Source organism: Sarcophilus harrisii, chromosome 4 (assembly GCF_902635505.1).
Source record: "Sarcophilus harrisii chromosome 4, mSarHar1.11, whole genome shotgun sequence".
Lineage (NCBI taxonomy): Eukaryota > Metazoa > Chordata > Mammalia > Dasyuromorphia > Dasyuridae > Sarcophilus > Sarcophilus harrisii.
The window spans coordinates 438,044,728-438,068,792 of NC_045429.1; the positions used below are offsets into that span (position 1 = coordinate 438,044,728).

Sequence of the window (24,065 nt, forward strand, 5' to 3'; positions counted from 1 at the left end):
TTACAGCAGCTGCGCCTCAGCGGGGGCGGCGTTTTGTTCCAGATGAAGGCAGCGCTTCTGGCCCTTAATAAAGAGGAGGGCCCGGGACGCTTCGCCAAATGGGCCCGGCACCGGCCCAGCACGAGCCCCTCCGGTCTCTGCGGAGCGCCCCGGGGATGGCGCCCGCATCCCGGCCCCGGCGCATCCCGGCCCCGGCGCATCCCGGCCCCGGCGCATCCCGGCCCCCGGCGCATCCCGGCCCCCGGCGCATCCCGGCCCCGGCGCATCCGGCCCCCGGCGCATCCCGCCCCGGCGCATCCCGGCCCCTGGCCATCCTGCCCCGGCGATCCCGCCCCGGCGCATCCCGGCCCGGCGCATCCCCGCCCCGGCGCATCCCGGCCCCCGGCGCATCCCCGGCCCGGCGCATCCGCCCCCGGCCATCCCGGCCCCGGCGCATCCGGCCCCCGGCGCATCCCGGGCCCCCGGCGCATCCCGGCCCCCGGCGATCCGGCCCCCGGCCATCCGCCCCGGCGCATCCCGGCCCGGCGCATCCCGGCCCCCGCATCCCGCCCCGGCCATCCCGGCCCCGGCGCATCCCGGCCCTCGCATCCCGCCCCGGCGATCCCGGCCCTGGATCCGCCCCCGGCGCATCCCCCCGGGCGAGGCAGGCCAGAGAGGCTGGGCCGGGGGGGGACCACGCCGCCGCCAGAGGGCGCCGAGCACGCGGGGGGGCCCGGCCCCCCGCCAGTTCTCAGAAGTCCAGGGAAGTCCCCGAGGATGGGGCGGGATGCTGGGGGGCGAGGCCGGGGGCTGAGGTCGGCGTGTGGGGGCCCGGGGCCGTAGAGGGGGAGCGCAGACACTCCCCGGCCCGAGCGCGGACGCTGCGGGGATCCGAACTTCCCGGAGGCTCCCCGGAACCAGCGGCTCCCGAGAGGGGCGGGAGTTCGGCGGGGCTGCCCTCGGTCGGGGCCGTTCAGGCAGGGGGCTGGAGGGGGGAGAGGGCGGGGGGACTGGGGGGCAGGGAGGGGGAGTGGTCTGGGGGGGGGGGGTTCGGGTGGGGGGGAGGAGGAGGAGGGTCTGGGGCGGGGGGGTTCTGGGTGGGCGGGTAGGGGGGAGGGTCTGGGGCGGGGCAGGAGGGGCGGGGAAGGGTCGGGGCGGGGCCCGCACCTGCTGGGGCGGGCCGCTCGGACAGCCGCGGACACCAGGCGGCGCTGGCTGCGCGAGTGACCGAGTGCGCGCGTGGGAGTGTGCGCCCGTGCTCGTCAGCGTGGCTGTGGCCGCCCTGCGTCCTTTCCAAGCGAGATTTAGTAATCGTGGGCCTGGGGAAGGAAAAGCCCCAGCCGTGACACGTAGGGTTCACTGCACTGCGTGACAGCGGCCCGGTATCTTCCTCCCTCGAACCTCAGTTTCCTTTTCCGTAGAATGAGCGTCAATCACCCCCCCACCATTTGAGCCTCAGTTTCCTTCCCTGTAAAAAGAGGAGAAATCATCCGCCCCTCCCCCCCACCCCGAGTCTCGGTTTCCTTCCCTATGATACGCAGCTTTACTACATAAGGGGGTAAATTGAGAACTGGAGGGGGAGGGAGCACGTGGTCCAGCCCGCCCCCCAAACCCTCCCATTTTATAGAGGGGAAAACTGAGGCTCCGAGAGGGGAAGGGGCCTTTGCAAAGTCATTCCAGCTCGGGTCTGGGAGAGGGTGACAGTGGGGGCGAGAATGGGGGAAGGGGGACGTGGGAGCTTGAGCAGGCGGGAAGTTTGCTGGCCAGCCGGGTCCTCTCACGGCAGCGCTGGGCTTTTCCTGCGGCAGAAGCTGCTGTAGTCGAAGGTCTCGGGAGACCGACTCCCACCTGTGCTCAGGCCTCCAGGAGGTGTGGGGCACCCCCTTTGTGGCAGCTGCAGGACCTGCTGGCTAACACAGGCGCTCGGGCGCGCGCCTGCTGCTCCGCTTGATGGGAGCAGGAGTGAGTCCCGGAGGCTGCTCAGGTCAGCTCTTCCCAGGGAGCCAGGGATTGTTCTGGAGGTTTTGGGGGATGGGGGGTTGGGAGTAGTGATGACTGATGGGAACTCAAACCCTAAAGCCGAAATCCTTAAGCCACTTCTTCCTGATGCTATCAAGCTTCATTTGTCTCCCAGCTCCTCCCTGATTCCTTCAAGCCTCCCTTATTTCCCAGCTCTCTTCCTGGTTTTGCCCCCCTTCCTTCTGACTATAAAATCACCCCTTCCCAAAGCTGTCCCCAAAATCATATTTGGATGTTGTCCATGACCTTTTCTCCTCAATAAAGATGCCTTTTGGAGGGGAGAGCCCTGCAGTCTGTGAATCCCCAGTGTTTGTGCCTCGCCTTTCAAATCTATGCCCCCCCAACCTCAGCAGTGACTGAGCCCCCACTTCCCTCCTCGTCCCTCCCCTCTCTGCCTCTCCTGTCTTTCTGCAATTTCTTTGTCTCTCCTCTCTGTCTCTTCCATCTGTTACTCTGTTCCTATCTATGTTTCTATCTCTGTATTTCTCCTCTGTGTCCTTTTTTTGGCTCTCTCTCTGTGACTCCTCTCCATGTCTCTGTTGTGTCTGTCTCTGTCTCTTTCCGTCTCTATCTCTCTGCCTCTCATAGGATTGGTAAAACCCAAGGAAAGTTATCTTTAGCTGTAATGATGTTTGGTGTTTTTCAGTGCAGTTGGTTTTCGGAAAATCTCACTCCAGTCATTTCATTTGCAATAATGACCATGTGAGGTACGATGGATATCAGAACCATACATTTAGTTAGAAGTCATCAAGTCCACCTCCTTTCCCTCGTTTCCTCTCACTCTCTTTTTACAAAGGAGGAAACTGAGACCTAGGGAAGTTCATGGTAGCTTTGATTTAGAGCAGGAAGTCATCCCTTGTAACCTTACACCAGCCCACTTAATCTCTCTGTTCTTCATATCTAGCCCCCTGTCTCCCACTTCTGGATCTTTGTCCAGACTGTCCCTAATACCTGTAATGCACTTGCTCCCTATCTCTGCCTCCCACAATCCCTTGTTTCCTTCAAGGCTCGGCTCAAACATCATTTCCTACATAAGCCTTTTCTGATCCCCCCTGCCTACTATACCCTCCCCACTCCCATTACTTTGTCTATATCTTTGTATATAATGTATATAACGTATACATGTCCATGTTATTTCCTTCAGCCAGACTATGATTCCCGGAACACAGGGGCTGTTTTCATTTTTAAATCTTTATATCTCTAGCATGTAGCACAGTATCTGACACATGGTAGAGACTTAATAATTGTTTGGTGCTTAATTAGACTTAGTTTCCTTTCCTGCAAAGTGCTTGGTTGAGACTAGTTGGCTTCTGGGGTCTCTCTGAAACCATGACACCTTCTCCCACATCATTTTACAGAATGGGAAACTGAGGCCCAGCGTAGAGACATGGCTTGCCCAAAGTCACACAAGGAGTAAGTGGTAGAGTTGGTTTTTGACCATGAAACCATTGGCTACAATTACAGCATTTCACTGAAACATGCTGCCTATCCCAGTTTACAGATGAAGAAACTTAAGGTACATAGGCAGAAGGAGAACTCAGGTTTTCTGGTTTCCATGATCTGATTCCTGGAGGACTTTTTCACATTTATCTCTTCTTCTCCATCACTTTCTCTCCTGTTTTGAGTTCTTCCTTTTTTAGATTTTCCGCATTCTCATCTCCCTTATCTTAATCCCTCAGAGGGGCCTAAGACAAACAAACATTACTGGGAGCCAGCTGCCGTTGCCTGCAGCTAACCTATATCCTTCCTTTCATTGTCTGATTTCTGCCTCCATTTCCTCTTGGCTCCTACTCTTCTTAATGCCCTGCAACATTCTCATCTCTCCTGGAACTTCCTCCCTTGAAGTCCTCAGGAGCCACATCTCATGTCTCGTCATCAGTTAGCTTCCTCCAGGGTCCAGCTCATTGGCCAAGGTCCCATCACTCCCTTCCTGGTCTCTCACCCGGTTAGTCAGCTCTCTCCTTGAAAGGACTTTGGTTATTTATGTGGGTGATTTTATCTTTGCAGCCTTGGGTCTGCACAAGGATCTGCTCATGTCAGGTGCTTAATAAATGTTCATTAAATGGAATTGCATTCAAATTCAAGAGTCAGTGACCCTGATTTCAAGTTCCTCCTGCGATGCTTGATGTGACCCTAGTGAAGTTATTGCACTCTCCCGGCCTTCAGTTTGCACATCTAGAAAATGGATTGGACAAGATGGTCTCTCTAAATTCAGGATCCTCGGAGTCCTGGCTCTTTTTGCCATACTTGGCATTGTTGACTGCATTGTCCTGCTTTGTCTGTTTTGGGAGATATCGAACATTTCTTCTGATGAGACAATTGGGGTTAAGTGACCTGCCCAGGGTCATACAGCTAGTAAGTGTTAAGTGTCTGAGGTTGGATTTAAACTCAGATCCTCCTGACTCCAGAATTGGTGCTTTATCTACCGTGTTATTTAGCTGCCCCTGATGCTGAACATTTCTAAATCTATTTCTCTCTGTCTCTGTCTGTCTCCATCTCTGGCTCTGGCTCTGTCTCCATCTCTCCGACTGTCTCTCTCTTCATTCTCTCTTTGTGTCTGTCTCTGTCTTGTTCTCTGTCTTTGTCTCTCTGTCTGTTTTTTTTCTTTCTATCCCTGGATCTTTCCATCTCTATCTGTCTCAGTGTCTCCATCTGTCTGTCTTTCCGCTCTTTCTCTGACTCCATCTCTCTGTGTGTCTCTCTGTTTGTCTCTGTCTGTTGGTCTCTTTCTCTGTATGTCTATCTCTCTCTTTGCTCTGTCTCCATCTCTCTGTCCGCCTCTCTCTTTCTTTCTCTCTTTCTTTCTCCCTCTCTTCTCCTTTCTCTTCCCTGCCTCCTTTTTTGCCTCTTCTTCCTTCTGCCACCTCTTAAACACAGACATCTTCAGAGGCTTTATGCTTGGCCCTTTCTACCTCCTTGAGTCATCACCACCAGAAAACTGTTGTATTCTCTGCTAACAGTTCCCAAATCTGGCCTGTCTTATTCTTTGCTGTAATTTTTTTAAAGCCTTCTGGATTTGGGATGTCGTAGAGTCACTATGGGTTTACTGAGTCCAGAACTGAAACATCTCATCCTCTGCCATAACTGAATTTCCCGTCCTGATGTTCTCTTCTGTGACTACTGTGTTTTCCAGGTTTGAAACCTTAGGGACCATCTTGACTTGTTTCTCATTTTCACGTCCAGCTTTCAAATCTCTCTCTTTTTTAATTGAACATACTCGCCATATATTTCCCTTTCTCTTTGCTCCCATTGCCTGCACCTGTCTGCCCTTCCCTTTCCTCCTGCTTCTGCCCAAGTCCTATTGCTGAATCACCTCCCAAAAGACTTCTCTGATCAAGAAATACTTTTAAGGATTTACCTCGTACCAAGTATTAGGCTAAATGCTGGAATACCCTTAGCAAGCTTCCATTCAAATGGAGAAGAAAACATACATACATACATATGCATATATATATGTATATAAAACAGATAGTGACACTAGATTAATTTTCCTATAGCACAGCTTTCATCATGTTACTCCCATTTCTAAAAATATTAACGGCTTCATCCTATCTTTCCTACTACACCCTATCCAAACTTCTCTGACTTGATTTGAAGGCATACTTACTGGAAGGTGCTGGAAAAATAATTTAATTTAAATTTAAATTTGAGAGAAATCTAGATTTGAATCCATTATCTTTCCATTTCAATGACCTTGGTCGAGGCACTATCTCAGAGCCTCAGTTTTTACATTTGCAAATTGAGTATAATAATACCTAATATCTATAGTGCTGACCTTGAAAGAATATTATGTGGCTCAAACAAGAGAAATGTGTTTAAAGGATAAGACTTAAAATGTTATACAAATGCCAGTTCTTGTTATAATAGTAAACTTGCCCCTTGTTCCTTAGTAAGTAGTCTCATCTCTAGACAGAGATGGGTCATGGTTTGTCTTACCTCTATATTTTTGGTCATGCTGTTCCCCTCTCCTAGAATACCCTTCCTTTTTCCTTCTGGCTATTGAAATCCTAGTTCAGGTTGAAGATTTCTTTGGCTGTTTCCAGTTTCCATTGATCTCTCTTTCCTTTGAACTCCTACTGTACTTGTTCATTTGCATATTCTTTTGTTCATTCATTTGTTTGTTCTTTCCTTTGCTCCACTACCATTTACTAAGCATGTGTTGTATATAGAATTCTGCAGCACTTGTCAGTTTATTCATTGTTTGGTTGAACAGAAGTACTCCTATATCTAGCAGATCACTGTCCCGAGTATTGGGAGAGATGGGAAGTTTATTTAAAGGACAATTCCTCTTTCATAGAGTTTCCAGCCTCGTATCTGATTGTTTATGGCTAATCTCCCTGACTTAGTACTAGTGACTCTAGTTGTTACTAGAAGGCAGGGCTTGGGCCTTAGTTATATTTCACATCTCTCAGCATCTAGCACAGTGTTCTGGTCCCCAGCTTCTTAAACTGTGGTTCGTGACTCCAAATGGGGTCTCCTAACTGAATGAGGGGTTGTGAAATTGTGATTTATTATCAGTAAATATTTGATTTGTATACCTATTTTATATACCTACATACTTAGGATCACGGAAACATTTCTTGGGCAAAAAGAGTTCTTAAGTGGAAAAAGTTTAAGAAGCCCTGCTCTGGATAGAGAAGATTCTCAATGTTTGTCCATCAGTGCATTATTAAATATCTTATTATGTGCCAGATACTATGGTAGGCACTGAGAAATGCATGAATGATTAAATAAACATCTGATTCAATCATGAGATTGAAACCTGGGTTTCAATCCTGCATTTAGGAAAACCTGAATTCAAATCCAGCCTCAGACACTTACTAGCTGTGTGACCCTAGGGAAGTCATTAACTTTTGTGTGCCTCAGTTTCCTCAGCTGTAAAATGGATCAGAATAGCACCTAACTCTCAGGATTCTTATGAGGATCGATTGAGAAAATAATTGTAAAGCACTTAGCATTTTTCTTGGTATATAGTAGGTGCTTAATAAATGTTTCCTTCCTCTCTTTCTCTTTCTCTCCCCTCTTGCCTCCCTTCCTTGCTTGCTTCTTCCCGGCAGAGATAGCATTTCATAATTTTTTCATATTTTCCTTCCTTTCTCTTGCCTCCAGTTCTGGACACAGAGAAAGGGCTTAAATACTTGTTTGTTAATTGATTTTTTGTTAAATTATGATGATGTACAAATGATAATGATAGTGAGGTTGGTCCTTAAAGGGAACAAGTGATTCAAGGCACTGTGACGTTTAAGCATGAATTTTGAAATGAAAGGGATGGTAGAGATCATCCAAGCCCCTTATTTTATTTTATTTCTTAAGGTTCTACTGATGTATTTGGTTTTCATTGGTACCTGGGTATTGAGCTGAAACCATATCCACTACCTTTGGCAGCATATATTGTATTCTCTGCTCATAGGCCCCCACCTCCTATATTCAGCTAAGATTAGTTTTAACAGTTACATCACATTTGACTTCCTTTTTATGTTTGTTTGTTGGCATTCAACTATTTTATTTGACATGTAGTTGTGTGTGCCTCGATACACTCCAAGGAAGAGTGTATCCCTCCCCCCTCTGCTATCCCCCAAGCCAGTTGTGAAATGCCTGGATTTTGATTTTTTGAAAAGGGGGTCTTGTTCTGGGTCCTAGTGTTTGGTGAGGGCCAGCTTGATGCTGGGTAGAAAAATGAGACAGAGAGATACAGAAAGACAGAGACAGAGACACAGAAACAGACATAGAGAGACAGAGACAGAAGGGGGAAGGAGAAGAGAGAGAGACATATAGAAAGAAATACAGAAAGACAGAAGCACACTAGAGAGAGACAGAGATAGAGACAGAGACAGACAGAGACAGAGAGACAGAGACAGAGACAGAGAGAGACAGAAACACAGAGATTGGGGGGTGGGAGGGAGGTTAGGGAGGAGAAACTGATTGAATGCAGATACCAATTGGAATCTCTGGGAGGAAGACTGGCAGCCATGGGACCTTTCCAGGGAACCATGTGTTCTTAGGGATGGCAGCAGATGGAGGAGAGCCTATGTTCGTCTAGCATTCCTAGACTAACTTGGGATCTACAAGGATGGGTGAACTGTTGGCAATGGAGCCACCACAGTGGAGTGACAGAAATTCCTGGACAACGTAGGCAGCTAGGTGGCACAGTGGGTAGACTCAGGAAGACCTAAGATCAAAGCTAAGCTTAGCTACTTACTGTGTGATCCTGAGCAAGTCACTTAACTGATGTCTGCCTCCGTTTCCTTGATTGCAAAAGGGGGTATTACTAGCATTTATCATGCAAAGTTGTTGTGAAGATCAAATGAAATCACATTTATACAGGACTTAATGGATACTTATTTTCTTCTCCCCCTCAAAGCTCCCACTTAGCTGAAGCCGGGAACATCAGGAGTCAGAAGCAGTAAGTAAGAAATGTAGAGTCATGAGGAGGAGGGGCAAACCTGGACTTGGCCTGTTTCTGGTACTCAGAGTCAGGTGGGCTGTGCAGGGCTTGGAGAGAACTATGGGGCTGACTCTGGGAACCCGGGGTCCTTTTAGGGAATGGGGGGTAGTGTTATAACAGAGCCTGGTCAGTCAGCCAGAAGTATTACACGCCAGACACTGGGCTAAGGGCTGAAACTATTTTTAAAAAGGCAAAAACATCCCCTCTCCTCATGGAGCTTGCATTGACATAACTGGCCAACAGCTCCACACATACAAAATGTATACGGGGGGATGTAAGGTTATCTCAGAGAGGAAGCACTAACAATTAAGGGGTCTAGAAAAGACATTTTGATGTTTAAGCAAGGGCGCACTGGGGAGGTTATCTTGACAGTTCATGGGCTCAGCTACAAATCCTTAATATTTTTGAGTTAAAACCTGTTCTATATTTGACATTTTGTTAGCCTGAGTGCTTGCATTTGAATTGATCTCTCCCCTCTCTGTTCCTCTCCCTATTTCCCTGTTTCCCTCTCCTTCTCTCTCTCTCTCTCCCCCCTCTCTCTCCTTTCCTCTGTGTCTCTCTTTCCCTTTTTCTCCCTTCCCCCTCATTTTCCTCTCTCCCTCCTCATCTATCTCCCTCCCTCCCTCCTTCCCTCTCTTTCTCTCTTTCCCCTTTCTTTTCCTTCCTCTTCCTCTCTCCCTCCTTCCTCCCCTCTCTTTCTTCTTCCCTTTCTCTCTCCTCTCCCTCTTCTTCCTCCCCCCTCCCTCTCTCTTTCTTTCCCTCCTTTCCTATCTCCCTCCCTCTCTCTCCCCTCCTTCTTCTCCCTCTCCCTCTCCCTCTCCTTCTCTTTCTCCCTGTCTTTCTCTCTCCCTCCTTCCCTCTTTCCCTTCCAGATCATCTGATTTCAGATATAAGTCTTCTAGTACAAAGGAAGAGAAATTGTCTGGGATGGTTTAGTTGGAAGCAGAAGAATTAGACAGTTTGACTTGTCAGAGTCCCTTTGATACTGAATCTCAAGGTTTGACCTTCAATTTAATAGGTAGTTTCTGTTCTTTCAAAAAAATTTTTTTTGTTTTTTATGTTGCCCAAATTTCCTTCTATATTCCTTTCCTCTTTACTTTTAGAGATACATCTTATATAATAGTTTTATTTATTTTTAATAATAGCTTTGTGTTTTTCCAAATATATGCAAAGATAGTTTTCAACATTCATCCCTGCAAAATTTTCCAATTTTTCTCCTTCCCTCCTCCCTCCCTCCTCCCCTAGACAGCGAACAATCCAATATAGATTAAATATGTTCAGTTCTTCTAAACATATTTTCATATTTATCATATGTATAAGAAAAATCTGATCGAAAAGGAAAAAAAGTGAGAAAGAAAAAAACAAGCAAGCAAACAACAACAACAAAAAAAGGGAAAAATACTATGTTGTAATCTCCATAGTTCTCTTTCTGGATGCAGATGGCCCTGAATCACTGTTGAAAAGCGCCAAGTCCATCACAGTTGATTACATAGTCTTGTTGTTGTATACAATGTTCTACTTAGCATTAGTTTGTATAAGTCACTCCAGACCTTCCTGATCATTTCTTATAGAACAATAATATTCCATCACATTCATATTTCATAACTTATTCAGCCATTCCCCAAATGATGGGTATCCCCTCAGTTTCCAGTTTCTTGCCACTACAAAGAGGGCTGTTATCAACATTTTTGCACATGTGGATCCTTTCCCCTCTTTTATGATCTCTTTGGAATACAGACCCAATAGAAACACTGCTGGATCAAAGGGTATGCACAGCTTGACAGCCCTTTAGCCGCAGTTCCAAATTGCTTTCCAGAATTGTTGGATCAGTTCACAACTTTATCAACAATGTATTAGTGGAGGGAGGATTCTGGGAAGATGGTGGAATAGGTTGCTAAACTTCAAAGTCTCCAGATTTTCCCCACAACAAATTCTTCAGGGCAAACAAAGACTGTTGAGAAGTCAAGAAGACTTGGGGCAGAACATGGGTCCTCCAGATACAACTAGACAAGAACCTAAGAAAGGACCTGGACCTGGATTAACCCAAGTAACGTGCAAACAGCTCTGGGCTACGTGGATGTGGCTGGAGCCTCAGCAGGACTCACAGAAACTTTCACCTCCAGGACAGTTTGTAAAGTTGAGATCCAAGTCCCAGAAGAGTGAAGGAGCCTTCCTGATTAGTAATTAGCACAGGCTAATCCTCAGCTGTGCTGCACAGATATGGTCCTAGTGAGAAGGAAGCAGCACAATGGGAGTGCAGAGGCAGGAGGGAAGGGATGATGCTGGCTGTGTGCACTTGCTGGAGGGGGGAAACTCTTGATTTGGAGTTCTTGGTCATAGGGGAGAGCTGAGGTGAAGCCAGAGGCACCCTCCCTCCCCACCCCCCGGATTAGACGTGCTTACACTAATACATCTTACTTTTAAAAAATGAACTGGCAAAGAAGAAAGAACCACACCATGGAAATTTTCTATAGGAACAAGGTTCATCTTCAGAGGAGAACACTGAAGTAAAAAAAGCTTCTATTCCAAAGAGTAACATGAAATGGCTCCCTGCCTAGAGAAAATTTATAGAAGAACTCAAAAAAGAATTTAAAAATCAAATGAGATATATTGAGGAAAAACAAAAAAAAATAATAAAAACCATCCAAGAAAAACAAGATTATGAGAAAAAAAGTTAACCAACTTAGAAACAGAGATACAGAGTCTCAAAGACGAAAATAACTTTGAAAATTAGAATTGGGCAAGAGGAAGCCAGTGAAGCTATGAGAGACCAAGAAATAACAAGAGATTATAAAGAATGAAAAAATAGAACAGAATGTGAAACATCTTATAAGAAAAAAGAGATCTGGAGAACAGATCAAGAAGAGAAAATATAAGAATAATTGGATTGCTCAAAACTGACAACATGAAAGTTGTGAACAAAAAAAGAATCTTGACACAATAATGCAAGGAATAATTCAAGAAAATTGTTCTGGAATGATAGAATGTGGGAAATGTAGAAATAGAAAAAAACCACTGATCACCATCTTAACAAGATCCTTTGTGGAAAACACATAGAAATATTATTGCCAAATTTTGAAACCCCCAGTTCAAAGAGAAAAATTTTCAAGAAACAAGAAAAAACAATTAAAATATTTAAGCTGGAGCTAATTGTATAGGATTTAGCAGCCACAATAAAAGATCACTGGTCCTGGCATCATATCTACTGACAATCAAAAGAACTAGGCCTGTGGCCAAAAGTATCATATCCAGCAAAACTATCTAATATTAAACAAGAAAAAGTGGATATTCCTTGAATGTTCCTTCCTTGCAGTTTTCAGGACTTTCTGTCAATCAAACTTGAACTTAAGAGAAAATTTAATATATAAGAACCAATATCAAAGATCAACAGCAAGGAACTCAACATTGTTTATAGTTTTTTTTTTTTTATTTGAGAAATAAAAACCATGTTTAAGATTGACATCAACAAAAGGGCAACTCAAAAGAAAGATTGGAGCAGAGTTAAGGTAAAAAATAGTGATTATGGCATACAAATGAGGTGCAGAGGAAGAATAGATACAGAGGCATTAGAAGGGGAAGGAGGATTTGTAGTTCTGAAAACCTACTCATATCGGGAATGGGTTAACTGGGCAACACCATATAAATACCATGAAGGTTCTATCACCCTTCAAAATCTATAAAGAAATAAGGGGGAAAGGATGGGAGAATGGGAAGCAAAGGGTGAGAGAAGACAAGGGAAGGATTTGTGGGTGAGGAGAGGTTAAGAAATAACAAGGCAAGTTAGGAGCAGAATTAAAGCAAAGAGTCATCAGGGATAGGAAAAATATGTGGGAGGGATGTGTGTATGTATATATATATATCTACAAATGTATACATAAATATATCCTCTTTAAACTATAACCTGCTGGGAATGGGAAGAGATAAAAGGGGGGAAAAGAATAACTAAATAAGGTGCGAAGCAGAGAACAAAAGTACAATTAACAAGGAAGTAAAGAAAAGATAGACATTCACGAATATCATTTCTTCTACTAATATATAAGCTTTCTTGTTTTGGTAATTTTTAATCCTCCCTGATGTTCTGCTGGGCACATGACGACAATGTTTTCTTTTATTTTCTTTTGTTTTGTATTCCTTTCCTGTTTTTTTTTTTCATAATCTAGTTTTTTAATAAAATAAATTTTAAAAAATTAAAAAAACCCAAACTCTCAATATTAATTTCCCAGTTTTCCCATACACTCTCTAACATTTATCATTGTCTTTTCCTGTCATCTTAGCCAATCTGAGAAGTATGAAATAGTACCTCAAAGCTGTCGTAATTTGCACTTCTCTAATAGATAGTAATTTAGAGCATTTTTTCATATGACTGGAAATGGATTTAACTTTATCTGAAAATTGTTCATATCCTTTGACTATTTGTCAAGTGGAGAATGGCTTGTATAATATATAATTTTTTAAAAGAAAAAAGAAAAATATCAGTAAAAACAATACCTTGAGAAAATCTGACAACATATGCAATGTCCCACACCTATGTCCTATTCTCCTCACAACCTCTGCAAAAATGGGGACAGCTTTGTTCCCCTCTTATTTGTCCTTTGTGGCCAAGCTTTGTAATGGGCTGAAGCTCAAGTTGATACACTGAGGTCCCAAGCACGTGAGACTAAATAGTAATTGGACCATACTTTATTAATATATATGCTTGGAGAAAGAATGGCCCCCGCCCATTCTCTGTGCAAGTCCTGATGTGTTGTATAGGAAATGATGATTTTGATGGGTGGAGGCAGAGGGGCGGAGAGAGAAGCAGAAAGAGACTGCTGGCTGGCTTCTTGTCACAGTTGCACACATTGCCATCGCGATCCCCCCTTCACCTCCAATCCCCCCTTCACCTCCGATCCCCCTTCACCTCCAATCCTTCTTCACCTCTACTGAGAATAAAGATTGAAGATTTTCCCTTAACCTGAATTCCTGACTCCGGCTGATTTTAAAATACGCGGTCATCACAAAGCTTGTTTTTTGTAATTTTGCAACATTTATTTTCGGTTGTTTTTGGTTGGTTGTCCTTTCCGTTTCCCTGTTGTGGCCATTGATTGTATCCACTTGCTTCTCTCTGAATCAGTTCATGGAAGTCTCTCAGTGCTTCTCTGCCCTGTCATTTCTTATAGCACAATAATAATCGGTTACATGCATTTACTGTGCACAATGACTATTCTCTTACTTGCAGTTTGCTTCCTTTATTTAAAACTACTTTAAAATGGTTTTCTGCAAGAAAGGGAAAGCCTGGTCACCCTGCCAAACTAAGTTTCTGGAGGAGATGCCCTTCTCCGTTTTCCACAGGTCACCTTCAATATGAAAATGAGACTTTGCCGCAGAATATTGTTGTCATGGCAACTGGGAGTTGGAACAGGCTTCCACACAGGGGTACCAGGAGTGGGGGCTTCCCTTCCCTCAGCCTTTCCCTCTCATCCCAGTGACATTTTAACAAGGCTTTTCGGGCAGCGATTTTTGCACTGAGGAGGGAATGTCAGAGCTTGTGTGCATTTGACTAAGCCTCCAGGACCACTGTGAGTGATGGCCTGTCCTCTGTCCCTAATGTGGGAGCTGAAGCCCATGGGGGGAAGCCGAGAGTCCTGAGCCTCACCCGGCCAGAGAAGGCCGGAAAGGGGGCAGACGGGCCATTAAGGCAAGTCTTTGGGGAGCCAGGATGAAGACTGTGGGCTTCAAGTACTCCCGGCTACAACCTGGTACCTTGGGGAGCCATGAGGCTGAGCCAAAACTGTTGTGGGGAGCCTCCTCCCTCTCCTAATGCAGTTACTGCCAGCAAAGTCGCTGCAGCCCAGGAGGGTCTTGGGGCCTGGAGGATGTTGAGCCCAGGCTGTGCTGGGGCTGGAAATCTGAAAGGGACTTCAGCAGTAATCTCACTGATCTCATCCAATCCAATCGGGAAACTGAGGCCCGGAGCAGAGAGGGGACTTCATAGGTTATTCCTAGGTTCACATCCGACTCTCTGGGACCCCTTTGGTGTTTTCTTGACAGACACCAGCAGATTTTACAAATGAGGAAACTGAAGCAAACAAGGGGAAATTATTTATATACTCGGTTTCCTTTGTCGCTCTGTGCATTTTATTCTCTGCATTTAAAAACCTGATTCTGAGAAGGCGCCCAAAGATGTGTCCAGCCAAACCCAGCAGGCCGACTCTATGGATAGAACACCTGGGCCTGGAGTCAGGAAAACCTAGGTTCAAATCCAAATTCAGACAGTTTACTTACTACCTGTGGGATCCGGGGCAAGTTATTTTAACCTTTATCTGCCTCAGTTTCCCCATCTGTAAAGTGTTGATGATAATAATAACATCTATCTCCCAGGATGGGTATGAGGTTCAAGTGAATTTGTAATGCCGGAGAAACTGAGGCAAGATACAGATTAGAGAGTTTTTAATATTTTATTTGAACGGGAGAAATATACTGGGACCAAATTAGGATCCATGGTTTGGACCCAGGGCTGAATGAGTCTATCATCTCTAAGAATCCAGCCTCCAGCAGCATCCAGCAGCCCATGCCGGTTCTCGATAACATATTTATACATGGTAGCTAAACAAAGGCAGGGGGTGGAGTCCAAACTCTGGTGAGCAGGGAATCTCCAGGCAGGAACCCTAAATCTGGTTCCAACAGGTTGGGGGGTAGGACCATAAATTTTAACAATCTAGGAGTTAAGAAAATGTCTGACTGCAGACACAAAGTCTGGAGTCCTCCTTTCTGAGTTTACACATTGACAATTTATAACCTTAGAGCAAATAGCCCTGAGTTATATCAGTCTTAATGAAGGGAGGGGAGGGGGAGTTGCAATTAAGGGGATTGAGGCAGAACAAGGGAAACTGAGGCAGAACAATTTAGGGAAACTGAGACAGAACCAATTTAGGGAAACTGAGGTATAACAATTGGGGAAACTCAGGACAATAAAAGAGAACTGTGGCACAATAAATTCATATGTGTTAAAGAACTTTGTAAATCTTAAAGCATTATAGAAATATGATATGATTTTATATTTTTATTATAATTTTAATATAATTTATATATATGTGTGTGTTTTTATATAATTTATAAGCATTATACAAATTATGTGGAAAGGTTAAAATTATGAGGTGGATTTTTTTTGCTTCAGTTTTTGAAAGATTAAACTATATTTTCTGCTTTTAAGACTCCAGAATATATTTTGATAGAAAAGAGAAGGGTACCCACCTACTTGCTTGTGCTTGCAGTACCTCATCCCCTCTCCCCAAACTAAGTGTTCCTGGATTGAGGTAATCGGAGGGTTCCCAATTTTCTGGACTCATGGGGCGATGGGCTTCTCCTGGAAATGAGCATGTATTCTGGCTCATGTACTTTTCCATGGGGGGTTTTCTGGACCCAATAAATGAGGGGTCCCTCTGCTATACAGAACTGAGGAACCTTAATCTCACGCTTCAGAGAAGAGGTGATTCCATTCTTGGCTCCTTGATCTTTGTCATTCCCCCCTCCACATGTGTGTCGGGGTTGGGGGTTGGGTTACCTGCAGGAAAGGCTTCCTGGGGCCAATCCTTGGTTCTCATCCAAGGGCAGGGGAATGATGGAAGAATCCTTGACATTCTCTCTCTGGCTTTCCAAGCCAAGCCCTCCTCCCCCCATTGCTGCCAGCACGGGGACACCGAGAGCAGATCCGGCTTGTCCCGTGGTTCAGACCCCCTCGCCGAGCTGAGCTTCTGCTGCCAGCAGAGCCGCACTGAAGGCAGGGCGAGTAACCAACATTTCATACCCCATTATGAGCATCTAAAAATACCTTCAAGCCTTATGTAATTCCGTAATTGTATACTTGAATCCTTATATAAAGGCACTTAATGTAAGTCAGATGGAGAGAGGAGAGCTTTGCTTTCACAGTGTCCAACATGGGAATTATTAGGAAACTAGCAGATAACTGTTCCCAGTGGAGATGGTTTGAGCTCATCAACTAAAACCAACTGTGCTTTCCAAGTGGTAGACCAGAAAGAGCTCGGCATGTGCAGCGAGAGGACCAGAATTCAAATCCTGGCCGGACTCTGACAAATCATCTTAATTCTCTGTGCCTCAGTTTCCCTTCATTGTAAAATGAGGGTTTTGGAATATATGACCTCTTAGACCCCTTCCTTTAAATCTATTTCTTCTCTGATCAGTGACTCATAAACCAGGATTGATAAATCAATTGTATATCTGCAAAGCAGTGAGACTTACAATCTCATAAAAAAGCAAGAATTTACATATTTGTATATAAAGCAACACTGATCCCTAATATGTATAAAAGCATTTAAAGCAGGATTCATGATTCTATTGCATATCTTTGTACAAAACTTATGGATATAAAGTTTGAATATAAAATAGGTGGGTATCCAATTTTCAGTGGTATTGATGCCTAATAAACATAGTAGACTATCAATAGCTCATTTGCATATGCATGCAGTCGATGGTCCAGGGCACAGGGCTCTGGAATTGAAGTCAGAGGTAATCTGAGTTCAAATCCTACCTCATGCACTTCTGGAATGATCCTGAACAAGTTAATTTCTCTGTGCCTCAGTTTCTTCAAATGCAAAATGGGGTATGGTGACATCTGAGGCTTCTTTGGCTCTGAATCTATGAGCGTGTATTTTGGAAATTAAAAAAAATGTATATCTTCGCATATTCACCAGCTCGAACGCCTAATATGAAATTTGCATATCAAACAATATTGATAACACATTTCCCAGTCTGCTTTATTCAATATACAATTTGAATAAGAAAGTGTCGATCCCTAATTTGCACATAAAACAGCCCTGAAGCCCAGTATGAATACTTGCACATCAAGCACTTCCCTAACTGCAAAAAAAAAGTCACAATGATGGCTAATTTGCATGCAAAGAAATATTGCTCCTTAATTTGCATACTTGTAGATACTGCTATGGGGCTGTGAGGTGGGGCAGTGTGTAGAGTGCTGGACTTGGAGTCAAGAAGTCTCTTTTTTGTGAGTTCAAATCCAGTCTCAGATTTACTCAGGTTTATAAACCCTAGATTTACGAGCTATGTGACTTTAGGTAAGTCACTTCACCCAGTTTGCCTCAGTTTCCTCATCTGTAAAATGAGCTGGAGAAGGAAATGGTAGACCGCTCCAGTATCTCTGCCAAGAAAAGCCCACGTGAGATTCGTCAGGGTTGCACCCAAGAGGAAAGTTAGAGTAATTTGTTCCCATTTGGATATCCAGCCAGTCGGGTGATTGACAGGGGTTTTTAAAGCTTCCCTTAGATCTCACATGTGGAGGTGATGAGGTCAGGGTAGCAATTCCTAGTTGGAAATAAACCTGAGACAGATTCCCAGTGGCCATTCTCTTTGGCAAAAGGTGGGTTTATTTAGGGGAAGAGGTGAAACAGACATCAGGAGTGGCAGATATGAAATAGAGTTGGGAGAGCAATAGGGTTTTCAATCAAGGAAAGGAGTTTGGAAGAATATTCCATGGATCTCAGAGGAATATCCCATGAGGCTCAGCGGGTCATTGACTGGCAGGTTAGTTTCATAGAGGAGTTTAGGAGACTCACTGAAGTTAGCTGTATGGTAAGGAGAAAGATACCATTAGAGTGAAGGCTTTATGAGGGAGAGGAAAGAGAATACTTTATAGAGGGCTTAGCCCTGAAAGACCTTAGCAAAGATCTTCAACCTGAGAGGATCTTTTCTAGGGAAGATGCAGCCTTGGGGATTTCTCAGAGAAATCAGGGAGGTAGAGGTAGGAATCTAGAGGGAGGGTTCAAGGAATCAGATGGAAGGCACCTGACAGGCTAAGACCCAGACATGTCTAAAAGACTAATCAAGATCTCAAAGGTTGTTTAAAGATGCCCAGAGATTGGGGGATAGATGATGGGGGTTGGAAAAGAGTTCCATCCTCACCATCACTCCACAACCAGGATAGTCTGGGAATGGATTACATCTGCTAATGTCAGATGGGCTTCTTCCTGACAGGGGAACACATCGAGGAGTGTTTTTGCTCTTGTTCAGTCGTCATCAGAGACTGTGGACTTAAGCATGTAACTCATAGAAATCTCCAATCTTAGGGAGCAAAGACACCAGGTTGTTTAATTGCCCTGGAGGGGAGGTTGAGAAGTCAAATGATCTGGGCACATTGAACTTCTGGACATGGACTTAGAGAAGCATGGAATGGCAGGGGCGTTTAGATCCCAGTGTCCCAGATTTAGAATCAGACACGATATGGTACGATGACCCTAGAGGAGGAGGAATTGGGTTCACATTTTGCCTTTGATATCTATTAACAGTGTGACTTTGGCCAAGACAATTAATTTCCTCAGCTTTCTCATTTGGGGTGGGGACAAGAATACTTGTGAGGATTCAAACAGATAATTTAGAAAGCCAAACGCAAGGTCAGGGAGAAGGCTTTTTTGGTCGCCTTCAGTTAGGTGTCTTACCTTTCTTGATTATTTCCAATTTAACCAGTCTCCATTGTGTTTGTATATGGTTGTTCAAATACTGTCCACCCCATTAGATAATGAGCTCCCTGAGACCTGGAACTATTGTTTAGCTTTCTTTGTATCCCCAGTAATTAAAACAGTGCCTGGCATATAGTCAGTGCTTAATAAATATTATTTGGCTGAATGATTGGCTTGAAATGGCCTAATGGAGAAAGGGAAGGCTTTGGAGTTAGAAAGACCTGAATTCAAATCTGGATTCTGACATATTTACTAGCTGTGTGACCCTGAGCAAGGCACTGAATCTCTCTGGAGACCAGATGAGCTGCTGCATTGGCAGAAGGAGTTTCCATACAGGAAGTCCCCCACTCTCCTGAAATCAGAGGTCTGGATGTAAAAAGAGCTTCTTTGTCATTTCTATGTCAGGTGCCTAGTTCTCCCCTCCGAGGTCACTTCCTATTCGATTGTTTTTCAGTCATGTCCAATTCTCAGGGACCATTTGGGGTTTTCTTGGCAAGGATCCTGGAGGGGTTTGCTATTTCCTTCTGTAACCCATTTTATAGATGAGGAAATGGAGGCAAACAGGGAGGCAAACATGCTTGCCCATGGTCACACAACTAGTAAATATCTGAGGCCACATTTGAACTCTAGAAAATGAGTTTTCTAACTCCAGACCCAGTGCCCTATCCATTATGGCACCACCTAGTGACCCCCTTCTGAATGACTTCAAATATTTGTGGGCAGCAATCACTTTCCGCTATCCCCACCAAAGAAATTTTCTATTCCCAGGTTAAACATTCCCAGTTCATTTAATTGGGTTGTCAATGACTTCCAATCCCCTCCCCATTTTCTGGTGCCCTCTGAAAATCCCTCATTCCCCATGTGGCTAGCTATCTGCATGATTGTCTCTAATAGGCACATGGTGTATCACAGAGTCCTGCATTGGGAATCAGAGGAGCTGGGTGTGAATCTCTCTCTCTCTCTCTCTCTCTCTCTCTCTCTCTCTCTCTCTCTCTCTCTTTAAAATAATTATAATTTTTTTATTGCCAGAAGCCACGCCAGGGTAATTTTTTACAACATTATCCCTTGCACTCACTTCTGTTCCGATTTTTCCCCTCCCTCCCTCCACCCCCTCCCCCAGATGGCAAGCAATCCTATACATATTAGATAGGTCACAGTATATCCTAGATACAATATATGTGTGCAGAACCGAACAGTTCTCTTGTTACACAGGGAGAATTGGATTCAGAAGGTAGAAATAACCCGGGAAGAAGAACAAAAATGCAAACAGTTTACATTCATTTCCTAGTGTTCTTTCTTTGGGTGTAGCTGCTTCTGTCCATCCTTGATCAATTGAAACTGAGTTAGATCTTCTCTTTGTCGAAGAAATCCACTTCCGTCAGAATACATCCTCATACAGTATCATAGTTGAGGTATATAATGATCTCCTGCTCATTTCACTCAATATCAGTTCATGTCAGTCTCTCCAAGCCTCTCTGTATTCATCCTGCTGGTCATTTCTTACAGAACAACAATATTCCATAACATTCATATACCACAATTTACTCAACCATTCTCCAATTGATGGGCATCCATTCATTTTCAGTTTCTAGCCACCACAAAGAGGGCCCCCACAAACATTTTGGTAGGTATGAATCTCTTAAGGCACCTCAGAGAGAGATTCTCTTTACATTATTGGTGTTAATGTGGACAAGTCACTTTCTCTGAGCCTTGGTTCCCTCCTCCGTAAAAGCAAGAGTTGGCTTACATGGCCTGGGAGAGCTCTCTCCAGCTCTAATTCTGAGATCTGCCCATCCTATTTTATATGATCTGTGTATCCTCAAGAAGATGTCCCACTATCCTCAAAAAAAAAAAAAGAAAAAAGAAAAAAAAAAAGAGTTTGGACTATTAGGGATTCTTAAGCCGGGGCCCATAAAATTTGTTTTAAAAAATATTTTGATAACTGTTTCAGAATAATTTTATTTTATGTTAGAATCCTTACAAAGTGTTAACTCGCTGGAATTGATAGAAACAATGCTTAAGTTTACACCTTTGAGAGTTCCCACATTAGCTCACACATTAGAGTTCACAAGTCACAGTTCCCACAATCCCTCTCTCAGAGGATGAGTCAACCTTTGGGTTCACACCTTTAAGAGATCATATATAAGAAGCTCTTAGAGCCTCAGTCAGGAGGAGTCAGTGGAGGAGTCAGTTGAAGAGATTGAGAGCTAGAATTCAGTAGAACTGGAGATTCGGAGGGAGCTGGAGGCTGAAGCTGAAGCTGGAAGAGACAAAGGAGAAGCTGCAAGAGCTCTTGGAATCAAGGAGGGAGATAGGCCTCTAAGAAAACTAACTGGGCTATTTTGGAAGAGACAATGAAGGATTTGAACTTTTAACAGCTGGCTGCATTTGGAGTGATTAATGATCTGAACTGAAAGGAAGGCTACCTCCAGAATCTCCCCCTTCTCCCTGCTCCCAGAGAACACCACAATTTTATTCTTTTAAAAACATGAATTTGAGAAAGGCTTCTTGGGCTCTGCTAAAGACCCTCGAGGGTCCAGAACCCAGTAAAGTTAAGAATGTTTCATCTAGCTGGGCTCTGAACTCCCTCACTTAAAAATCCTATTGAGTTTAATTCAGTTATTACTAAGCACCTGCTATGTGCCAGGCCTTCAGGATACAAAGTCAAAAGTGAACCAGGCTTGCCCTTGGGGAGTTTACATTCTATGGGATTCTGTCTATGATCTTCCTGGCCACTAGATGTAGGGCAACCAGGTAGTGCCATAGTGCAGAAAGCACTTAGAGAGGAAGACTCATCTCTCTTTCTGAGTTCCAATCTGGCCTCAGACACTTACTAGCTATGTAATTCTGGGCAAGTCACACCCTGCCTCAGTTTCCTTATCAACAGAAGGGGCTGGAGAAGGAAATGGCAAAGCCCTCCAGTATTTTTGCCAAGAAAACCCTAAATGGGGTCACAAAGAGACAGAAATACAACCACAATGTATCAGAAGTCTGGTTTTCCTGATTTGGAGATTCTATCCACTCTGCCAGCTGTTCTTTTATGTCTTTACCTCTTTTGTAATAAAGATATTTATGTTAAAGAAAAATTTTTAAAAATCAAATAAAAATGGTTCAACAAGGGTAATCCCAAGCAACCAATAACACAAACAGGATTTCTTTGGCCTGCCTCACAGGACTCTTTTTCCTAAAGCAGGTTTGCTTTCCTAATTACAGTTTGCATTGGCTGATATTTGCAGGGGCAAATACATCTCTTGAGTATACACCAGATGGGCAGCTGATCCCTCCCAAGACAGATCTCCTCGCCCCAATGCTTCCTGTGATAATACTGGGCAAGACTGGTTCAGATGAGCTTCCTTGTATAGATCTAGATACGACAGGAATACGGAGCTACAGAAAAAAAAGAGTTCTCAAAGGCAATTTATGGTTTCTAAAAGAATTCATTTTTTTCTCAATTACTTAGAAAACATTTTTAACATTTGTTTTCAAAATTTTTGAATTTCAAATTCTTTTCCTCTTCCCCTCCCCCTGCTTGAGAAGGAAAACAATTGTTATAGATTACATAGTTGTATAAAATATTTTTTCATATTAACTGAATTGCAAAAGAAAACACATCCACCAAAAAAACTCCAAGAAAAGTGAAGTAAAAAAAGAATGCTTCAGATTGTATCCAGTTTTTATTTTTGGGCAGGAGGGATTGAATAGCTAAAAGACAGCTTAGGATCCTCCCGAAGAGGTCTAAGGGACCTCTTAAAACTCGGTGGCCCAAGGGATGGCGTTGGGATGAGCAGCTGAACTCTATAGTGAAGATAATCCTTGACTCTTTTTAAATCCAAAGCTTTTCTCAGCTGTCCCTTTAGTCTTAATGTCTAGTCTTTTACAGATCTATAGCCCGGCCCAAAGAGACATCTTGTCATTTACTCAAGAGAGTCCACCTGCCATCTTGGAGCCTTGTTGCTCTCCATCCCAGGAGTGCACTCCTTCTTCACTTGCAATTTTTAGAATCCCCAGCTTCCTTCCAAAGCTCAGCACAAAGCGCCAACAGTGGCCTTCACTCTAGGACCTTGTTATTTTCCTTTGTTTTGAAAGGCAGTATCCTCAAAGTTAGCTCAAGTGCCACATCTCATTATTCTAGGCAACTCTCTAAATGGATGGGAAAGAATTGGGAAGGTTGTCTGTGAACTTGTATTTTTTAAAATAGTTTGGTAACTTTGTTTCAATGTAACTGTTTTCCTTTATAATCCCACAGATTTTTATTTTATACATATAAAAACATTCTTCCCAGGAGTTCATAGATTTCACTGATCTGTGAAAGGCATCCAGGACATAAAAATGGTTAAAAAAGAACCTGTTCCAGGCCTGTGTATTTCAGAGAAGGTGCTGAGCTGTATTGGTAAAGAGCTTCTTCAGTAGAGATTTCTATTCAGCAGCAGCAGCAGAAGCAGCAGCATTTTATTTTATTATTTTCAAAATATATACATAGTTTTCATCATTCACCTGGCAAAACCTTTTGTTTCTGAGAACCCTCTCTTCCCCCCACCTCCTCTCCTAGACAACAAGTAGTCTACGTTAAACGTGCAATTCTTCTATACATATTTGCACATTTATCATGTTCCACAAGAAAAATCAAATCAGAAAAATGAAAAATGAAAAAAATGAGAAAAAATAAACAAGCAAACAACAACAAAAAAGGTGACAATACTATGTTGTGATCCACGTTCACTCCCACAGTCCTTTCTCCCGGTGCAGATGGCTCTTTCCATCATAAAGCCATTGCAATTGGCCTGAATCACCTCATTGTTGAAAAGAGCCACGTCCATCAGAATTGATCATCGTAAAGTCTTCTTGTTGCCGTGTATAATGATCTCCTGATTCTGCTCATTTCATTTAGCATCAGTTCATGTAAGTCTCTCCAAGCCTATGTATTCATCCTCCTGATAATTTCTTATACAACAATAATATTCCATAACATTCATATACCAGAACTTATTCAGCCATTCTCCAACTTATGAGCACCCACTCAGTTTCCAATCCCTTGCCAGTATTTTATTTTTAATATCTCCCTGAGAGATAGGTACTATTATTATCTCTAGTTTACAGATGAGGAACTTGAGGCAGACAATTTTGTCTTGGGTCACACAACTAGTCTCAATTTG

The 24,065-nt window shown here is 43.8% G+C and overlaps 1 protein-coding gene across 1 annotated transcript in view; it reads right to left on the reverse strand.

Moving 5' to 3' along the window:
* LOC116423661 (basic proline-rich protein-like) overlaps positions 1 to 24,065 on the reverse strand; it is a 43,445-nt gene continuing 19,380 nt past the window's right edge. Inside the window, exons 2-4 of the mRNA XM_031968739.1 lie at positions 1,761 to 1,994; positions 1,147 to 1,298; positions 1 to 989 (exon numbers count right to left, since the gene is read on the reverse strand). Coding sequence (XP_031824599.1) covers positions 1 to 989; positions 1,147 to 1,298; positions 1,761 to 1,994 — 1,375 coding nt within the window. The remainder of the gene's footprint in view (positions 990 to 1,146; positions 1,299 to 1,760; positions 1,995 to 24,065) is intronic.